We start from the raw sequence: 9,557 nt of genomic DNA on the forward strand, positions 1-9,557 counted from the left end.
CCTAAGAAGTTCTGAAAGTCGGCAATCTGGCAGAGCACGATACGGAGGCTGCTTTTGAAGATTGGATGGTGATTAACCTTTGAGAGATTAGTGTACACATACAACGTTGTGTGTGAGCTGCGTTCAACTTTTTATGCTGTTATGGGGAGGATTCGATTTGAGAAACACATCGTCGTCTTTTTTTTTCTCACATTGTAGACCGGACATCTGTCAGACATTTGTCCGACCTCAAATGGATGCACAAGCTTGGGTGACACACGCACACAGACACACACACACACATCCTCTTTCCGTTTCCCTGCCATCGTGACTGGCCTGAATATTTCTTTTGATCCACACAGCTCCTCTCCTCTTGTGTTGCCGTTTAAATTATTTATCGACATACAGTCACCGGACAAACTCTATCCGCTCAGAGAGCGACAGAAAGTGAGAGTAAAAATTTCATTTGGCATAATTGCATGAAAAGAAACTGCAAAACTGGCCTTTTCATCTATTATTGATGTCTGCTTACGAGCCATGCATAATGCAAGGGGTCGTCTTTATGACAGCCGTGTATTAAATATCATGTTCTGGGGGTTTCACTGCCATGGTTAGTTGGCTTGAGTTATAGGCTACGTGGACATAGTTGTACCATCCAACGACAGGAAGAGGGTTTGACAGTGAGAGAAAGCGATAATGAGAAATTGACAGCGAGACATTAAATGAAAAGGGTGTGGGGGGGGGGGGGGGGGGGGGGGTGACATGAGGGAGGGTGTGCTAGCTGACAACGGGTTAACAGGAATCCTTATTTTTAACAACATGTCATCACCAGCCGCCCATCTGCTCCTACGCTGTCAGGGTCTCTTGGGAGAGAGAGAGAGAGAGAGAGAGAGAGAGAGAGAGAGAGACAGAGACAGAGAGAGAGCAGAGAGAGAGAGAGAGAGAGAGAGAGAGAGAGAGAGAATGATGCAAGCAAGCCATCACAGATCAGATCTCTGATCAGCACCAAAAGGAAAAGGAGGAGGAGGGGAAAGAACAAGGTTAGAGAGGTGGGTGGCACACAGATACGTCTCTCCTCTAATATCCAAATGGGGTGTGACACACGGGAGGACAGTAGGAGAATGGTCTGTGTGTGTGTGTGTGTGTGTGTGACAGGAAGGTAGAGGAGGATTAGGTGGATCAATCTACAACTGCCCCACTCTGTGTGTTTGGATGGGGGGATGGAAGGAGGTGGACACAGTGGTCCAGAGGTAACGAGAGGGAATCTATTAGCACAGAGGAGGGGGGTATGAAGACACACAAAGAGAGAGAGAGAAAGAGAGGAGGAGGAGGAGGAGGAGGAGAGGAGATGTATAGGCTATGCTGGACCTCCAGGGGTGGCCCCAACAGCTCATTTTTTTTTAAAATAAAGGAAGTAGTCCCTGGGGAAGCAGGGAGCGATCGAGGGGAGATGTTTGTTGGAGGAGGTAGTGCATGGCGGCACGGACTTCTCGCCATTCCGCAGGTCACTCACCACGAGCAGATCCATCCCTGTCCATTACAGTTAATCTCTCCGCTTTTGTTCTTTCCTCAAGCCCGTTCCCTTTGTTTTTCTCACAGTTTCGACTTGTTTTTCACTCCGTTCGCCAAGACGAACTGCAGCCCTCCAGTGGTACACTCCACTTTATCAAAAGTTTTTTGACTGAAAAATCCGATGGAACGAAAAACATCTTGTTTTGATATTCATGATGATGCACTTTCTGCACGACATTTAGAGCAAGCAGTCCTCGTTTGCCTTGCGTCTGCACTGAATCTGCATCTCACAACATCCCCCCCCCACCCCCTTCTTCATCTTCTTTCCAGTGTCTTTCTTTCTCACCCCCCTCATCCTTCAGGCATGTTAAATGTGAAGGCTAATTAGTCCAGAAAAACCAGTCATACCAAAGAAACCACTGCAGGCCTCGCACACATATCCTCCTATTGATCTTGTGGCACCAACATGGGCCAAACCGCACACACATTTGTGCACGAAACAGAGGAAAACTAACAAGATGCAACAAGAGTTTTTGGAGCAGCATGTATTATAGATGGTACATATGTCCAAAAAAACGCTGGTTTTGTTTTTTCAGAGGTCAAGTGTTTCAGATATACTGCATCATGCTCGGAGATGCTATTTACAGAGTCGGCTGTAAAGGAAGTGTTTTGCAGCATCAAAACCTTTTTTTTTTCTTTTGCATTTCCTCTTCTCCTCAGTTCCTCCCGCTTTTTCAGCCATCCCTTCCCCCCCTCTCACTCTCCGTTCAGTCTTTGCCTCATTTCTGATCCATTTTTTATGCATTACTCCATTACTCTCAACTCCCATTTACAGTGCATTACCTCCTCCCATCCTTCACAAACACACTTTATACTTCTCTCTCCTTCCTTCAGTCACTTTGCTTCCCTCCTTCCTTCCCTCCTGTCTCTTCCAGTGCATTATGAGACTTTCCTCTACTTCTCCCCTTCACCCCCTTTATTATCCCTTTGTCTCTTCTCTGGTCACGTCATCCTATACTAAGTGTTTCTTTCCCCCTTTAGCTTTATTTCCCATCTAGTTTGTTATTCAGTGTAGGCCGCATCCCTCCGTCTGTCTGCACGGCCGTCATCCTCCATTTGAATTGGCTATTCAACGCATGCCATGCCATTTGGTACTTGTTATTGCATATTGTCTCTGCTCTTTTACAACACAAATGTACAAATGTCAGATATTGTAATTAAGAAGACTGGCCATCAAGTCAGGCCATCCAGACGTTTATTTACACACATGAATGCACAGACAACCAGCAGACTTTCAGATTTGATGAGGTTATAAATCCCAATGTTACGAGCTGCAACACTGGTGTGGAACAGATGCGTGAGCAGTGTGTAGAGATGCCATCCTGCAGCTTTTAAACCAGGTAACTGTGGTGATGGTGTCTTCAGCTTCAGAGCTTTACAATACAGAAGACATGCAGGAAGAAGTTCATGACCGTTTTTCATGTCAAAGGTAGTTCCCCTTGATTGTGGGACACAGCTTGCGGGAGCCCATTTTCACTGCTGTGGATAGAACACAGAAAGAAAAGAATCATTTTGGTTTGGAAGATAAAATATAAAATAAAAATGCTGAAGACAATTTCGCTTAAATCATAAAGCATGGTGTTAAAAAAAATATATATATAAATAAAAACAAGTAAACAATGTTTATTGTGGTTGGAACCATTTCATCACCACAATCACTACTATAACGTCTTCGGGGTTAATTTCCCTGAAGTAGATCCAATGCAACTATTTGAAGCATTCTTTTTTTAAAAGTGTGCTTCTCAGAAGTAAAAGAAAAATGTATGGATGTGCAATACTGTATTGATGCTTTAATGAATGAATGTAATCATCATCCAGGATATTATTTTTTACTAATGAGAATGTTCAAGATTAGACCTAAAACTTGAAGCAGAGAAGAACATGTATCATAAAGTATCCTGTTAAGCTTGTGAGTAAGGAGTTCTTTTAATCTGTAAAAAAAACAAAAACAATAAAAGGGGCTTTAGGTAAATGATAACCTTCATCACCATGTATCTGTCACCATGAGGAATTTTGGGCAAAAGTTGTGACTAACACATGAAATGGTAGAACCAGTCCTCTGAGCGATCCACCAGACATGTCGTCCACTCTTGCAGGGTCACCTTCCGGTTCCTGTTAAGGTCACATGACCTGCAGACACAGCACAGCATAACATATGGTGACCTCGTAACATGGGATGCATTCACTCATTCACTTATGGACCCATGTTACACGCACAAACAATATGACAGATACACATAGCGGTGGAAACAACTGCATTGGGTCTCTTCAACAGCCATTGTCTTTCAGTTCACCCTGCAGCGTTGTCTCTGAAGGGTAGTCCTTCAATTTGTGTTAATCCATGGGCAGCGGGAGACACAGTGGGTAATAAACATTATCATTGCTGGGAATGGCTTGACATTGACACAGCCAGCCCTGCTCCCACAAAAACCTGTCACTGCAGAGTGGCAAAGAAAAGGGGGGTTGGGTGGGAGTGTGGCTGGTAGAGAAAGGGGGAGAAATTGAAGGATGAAAGAATGGGTGAAAATGAAGGAAAGGATGACAGGGAGAGGGGGGGGGGGGGGGGGTCAGAGGATAAGTCTATTTCAAGATGAAAGTAGGAAGCACAGAAGGGGGAAAGAGGTGCTTGAACGAACGCGGAGGAGGAGTAAGATGATGGGGAGACGGTGTGGTCGTGAGATCGGAGGGGAGGAGGACACAGGAAGCGTGGTGTTGGCACGGAGGATGAATGGATGGATGACGTGCAGAGAGAACAGCATGGTGGGAGGTGCCACTTGGTCACAGAGCAGGGGCGAAACGCATCGCCATGTGACATTTTTAACCCTCGGTGTTTCAGTAATTAGCTGGAAAGTAACATGTTGGAGAGGCAGAAGGTTCACATCATGATCTTGATGTGTGACGTGATGGTGATATGAACATGGTGAGCACACATTTTCTGACTTCTCATATATTGACTGCTCAGTCACCTTATGGTAAGTAGGATTTAACCTACTTATCAGATGCTACTGGTTGACTAAAAGTACATTTAACACTAAAAATATATTATAAGTTAATAAAAGTGTATGATATGTCCTTCTGACTTTTAAGAAAAAAAACAGTAATAGTGAATTCATCAAAGTCGTGTCAACTTAGTTAATCATCATATAATCTCTGCTGTTATCCCACAGCTGACATCTTGGAAACTTGTAGCATTAGCTGCCGGAGGTGGGACTGACTGAAAGAATGGTGTAGCACAGTGCTCCAGTGGCATCCTCTTGTAACTCAGCTTCTTCAGGTCCCTCCGGCTCAACTCGCCATCCTTGTTCTTGTCCAGCACAGCAAACCGTTGCTAAATCAAGGCAAGAAGAGGGATACAAGTACTGGCGTAAAGAAAAAAGAAAGAAAAAAGGCTAAATGTTCAAGTTAGCATTGTTTGCACTGCTTATTCAAATTTGTATGGCAGTACATCAAATGAACATGCTTTGCTAGCCAGTGTCGTTCTGCAGCTATTGCAGGAATTACCATGAACTCTGACATTCAGGGTATTTTCATGTTTCCACCTTCATGTCAAAATGTTATCGCCAAATACCTGAAAAGCTCATGACATTCCCATTAGCATCAGTTGTAGCCTACATTGTGTATACTGCTAATTAGCAAATGTTAGCATGCTAATACGCTAAACTAAGACAGTGGACATGGTAAAAGAGGGATACAAGTACTGGCGTAAAAAAAAAGAAAGAAAAAAGGCTAAATGTTCAAGTTAGCATTGTTTGCACTGCTTATTCAAATTTTTATGGCAGTACATTAAATGATAATGCTTTGCTAGCCAGTGTCGTTCTGCAGCTACTGCATGAATTACCATGAACTCTGACATTCAGGGTCTTTTTATGTTTCTTAATTCCACCTTCATGTCAAAATGTTATGGCCAAATGTTAGCATGCTAATACGCTAAACTAAGATGGTGGACATGGTAAACTGAAACATCACCATCGTCTTTGTATGTATGAAGGGTCACAAAAATACTTTTTTTTTCAGATAATGAAAATAATGCCAGGTTTTCTTTTAATTCATTTGAAACCAGGAGGTCAACGTGGATATTAAATTATCCCTTTATTCACCATCTTATTGAATAATTTAGTGATTATTGACCAACCCCTATTTATACATGGTGTTCTGGAGAGCCCCTGTCTCATTCTGTGGGCGGCCACACCGCAGGCAACACAAGAACTTGCCACTGACAGTCGGTTGTTAGCATCGATTTCTCGCTGGACAGTGCATGAAGAGGAACAATGACGGTGTCTGGTGTCAAAAACAACTTTATGTTCAGCGTTAGGTTACACTGGGAGTGAAAGTGATCCCTTGGTACATTCTTCCTCTGGCTATAGTTTCTTCCGTATTACATTTTGTTGTGGATATTGATTTAATTTGCATCATCATGAATCATCTTTACTTCTCTACAATCATCTTCTCCCCTTAGGTGCAGACTGTCCATCCGCTGTAAGAATAATAAGAATAATGTTTCGGCTACCTGTGCTAGCTGGGTCCTCCGGGTGTGGCTGAGGCAGCTCTGGGGTGGGGCAGCAGGTGTATAGGACTCCCCCATACGACTCAGGAGCAGAAACCAGTCCAGGAGACGATATGGAAACTGGTTTAACTCCCCCTCGGTGCATTTAGCCTTGACGACTGATCAAGAAGGATAACAGAGGTACTTTGACGGACTGCAGTGCACAGTTGAAATAGTGTGTAATATCTAATCCGATGTGTGTTTACCCAGACAGGGTCCTGTGTGAGCCAGTCCGTTGCGGCGTCTCTTCCTGCAGGCTTCTTTATGCAGCAGGCACTCATTTCCATAGGTCTTTCCCAGAACACTGCACACTGGTGCCCTCTGCCTGATGTCATGAGCCAGTGCCCAAATGCATGCTTTATGTGGGGTGCACAGCTGGCTATACATATACATGTCAAGGATACATTTGAGTACATTTACAATATTGCATGATGTGCTTACCGTGGACAGTATTGAGGGCAAACACACTTGGGGACGAGGACTCCGTTTTCTTCAACTACTTGGCACCAAGATCCCACTGGACTGCGACATTTCAGCAGCTCACAGAGCTTTTCTGAAAAACATTCTTGGTATTACATCATTTTAACATTCGTGCTTCTTTGCCTTATGGGCCTTTTGGACAAGAGCTTCATATAAAATGTCTTGTGAGAGTCTATTTTAGGGAAAGTGGTGGGTGCAAAAAAGTGAGTAAATTAGGAGAAGAAAAAGTAAAGGAAATCAAATGAATGATGACAATCCCTGGATTTCCGGTCATTGCTATACATTCCACTCTTGGTCCAATTTACAGGCCAAATGTCTTATATCGCTAATGCAAGAAGGAATAATAACTGTTCAGATCATTGTCTATTGCTTTGCTAATATTGTGCTTTCTGTAATAGTTTTACATAGTGACATTTTTTACCAGCCATGTAAACGATGTAAAGAAATCTTTCATTGTTTGATGTGAAATAAAAAATATATATGCTGCACCCCATAAAGCTTTTTTTGTATCTTGGATTTAGAAAGAGAACAAATACCCTTAAACAGACTGAGTCTGTCCTTTCTGTGTCTATAAGAAATATATACCTGACATGCAGTCAGAAAATGGCAATCCTTCACTGTTCTGGACTTCAGTCTTACCTGGCTTTACTCTGCCAATATACGGTCTCAGGCTTTCCTCAGCTTGTCTCTGTCTGCGTTGGGCTCTGCCTCCCTGACACACACACACACACACACACACACACACACACACACACACACACACACACACACACACACACACACACACACACACACACACACACACACACACACGCGGACATTGTTTTCCCATCATGCTCAGGCAGAGCTGAAAGTATGGTTTTCTTTTCATGTCATTCCAGAGGTATGCACTCAGGTATGAATATCTCATTGTTAACCTAAACTTTGAATCACAAGCCAAACTGACCCACATGACAATAATTTCTGTTTTCACCAGTATTATGCATCACAGGTGTAGAGGGGTATTATCTATAAGTCATCAAAACATGTCAACTTATTGCAGCTGCTGTACTGTAAATGAAAAAGCATTAAAATAAAACACAATGAGATGGTATGCGATCACATCCATCTCCTTTCATACTCTACCTCCTAAATCCAAAATTATATTTCTAGAAACTTTGGAGTCGGTGCCAGGTCCACATCTGCCCCCCGAAGTCCTCAGATGAGATGGGAAACAGCTGCAATGCTGACTGGAGCCGAGCTTCCATGCCTCATGACTCGCTTTAAGACTATTATGTTAGATATTCAATTTCCATCTTTCACCATTTGTTTACAGTTGCGACGCTGCTCATGAAACAATCCCAGGTCATAAATTTTATTAACTTTTATGCCCAAATCGTTGAGCAAATAATTAAGCCACAGACTCACCATGGTTACACCAGTGTGAAGACTCAGGAGAAGAAATAACGCAAAGGTCAAGCTCGGGTGCATGGCTGAAACATCCAGTGGTCTACAAGAGGAAATTGATCAGTTTTCCTGCAGGAGGAAAGTATTGGACTTATTGACATGAACTGCTGACATAGATGTGGTTACTGACTGAGAAAGACTGAAAATGAAAAATGATACATATTTATATTTATTTCCAGAAGCATCCCACCTCTACCTTTATTTTACCTCCTGATATCAATTACATCTGAGACTATTAATTTACCCAGATAATGCTCCATTAATAGATGCATTTTTGTCGTCTTTCTTCACCAGTGTAATTTACAGACTACTTACTTAATCTTTTTCCAGTCATTCGGATAATGTAGTGGGAAACAATGCAGCTCATTGTCTCAAGAAAACAATCATTTTCCATCACAGAGGAATCAGCAGGTTGAATTTCACTGAGAGGACATTCAGCGTTCAGTTGAGGAAGTTATTATAGTCTAAAAAGTAATTTTCTATCCCCCTGTTGCTTGAAAAAAGCCCCACATCTTACCTGGGATTCTTTTCTTCCGTTGTTATTCCCTTGTTAGTGTTCTCCTTCTTTTCCTTGTTGCCAGATACTTTTGTCTCTCTGACTCCTGTGAGGACGTATTCTTTTTTACAGCTTAGCAGTCTTCACTTTTTCTTTCCATTTGATCCATCTATTTTCACATTCCTGCCGTATCTAACCCCTCCTCTATGCTCTTCACCAGATGACTTTCTTCCCTTCACATTAGATCCTTGTTGATTGCAAGCCAAGTGAGTGCACAGGTATCTGAACTCAGCGTTAATTGAAAACATTGTGTTGAATCTTTCTGAGATATGGGGGGGGGGAGTAGAGAGGTAGAGAGAGAGAGAGAGAGAGAGAGAGAGAGAAAGAGAGAGTTTTTTTTGTGGGGGCGGTGGTTTTCTTTGAAGTTAGCACTGACCGACAGAAAGATTTACAAGCCAGAGAGAAAATCTGGTCACGCTTCTTCTTCTCTTCTTCATGTTTGAACTCCTTTCATATTTTAGGCACATGCAAACACATAAAGGTAAGAGTCAATGAATGTGTTTGGAGGAATGACTACTCTGAAAATATTAACTGGCAAAGGCAATAATAGGGAAAACGCTGCCCTCTAGTGGTTATATTGATAAATAACAGTTTCACTGTATGGCACAAATTCTGAGTGCCTACTACAGGTAAAAAATCTGTTGTTGTTTTTCTCATTGAAGGGAAGCCATATTTTTAGGGGAGACCTTTTGTTTTTAAATATGTTTTTGACTCAGTTTCCTTTTAAAATATTTAATGAAACTATGCTTGATATTTTTTATCATCTGATAGAAGCACCAAATTGAGGAGAAAACACAAAAACAAAAACATGAATGAGTAAAACATTGAAAATAATCAAATAAATATAGGCTATCATTTGAAAAATAAGTGTGTCCTGCAGGTAAAGCAGCTGCAGGTTTGTTAGTGTTTGTTGTGTTTTATGGTAACTTAGGCAAGGCAGGGTTGCCCACCGCACAATGCAAGTGACTGCCCAAGGGCCCC

General features: G+C 42.3%; 1 protein-coding gene across 1 annotated transcript; it reads right to left on the bottom strand.

Annotated features, from left to right (window-relative positions):
- Positions 1-2,677: 2,677 nt before the first annotated feature.
- Positions 2,678-8,664, bottom strand: sparcl2 (SPARC-like 2). Its single transcript, XM_084022023.1, has 9 exons — positions 8,538-8,664; positions 7,982-8,089; positions 7,214-7,286; positions 6,536-6,647; positions 6,301-6,419; positions 6,059-6,213; positions 4,767-4,879; positions 3,587-3,681; positions 2,678-3,030 (listed from the first exon to the last, which is right to left on the bottom strand). Exons 2-9 carry the CDS (start codon positions 8,042-8,044, stop codon positions 2,975-2,977), a joined length of 786 nt encoding a protein of 261 aa, XP_083878149.1. The 5' UTR covers positions 8,045-8,089; positions 8,538-8,664; the 3' UTR covers positions 2,678-2,974.
- Positions 8,665-9,557: the final 893 nt, after the last annotated feature.

Source organism: Eutrigla gurnardus (genome assembly GCF_963514095.1).
Source record: "Eutrigla gurnardus genome assembly, chromosome: 11".
Lineage (NCBI taxonomy): Eukaryota > Metazoa > Chordata > Actinopteri > Perciformes > Triglidae > Eutrigla > Eutrigla gurnardus.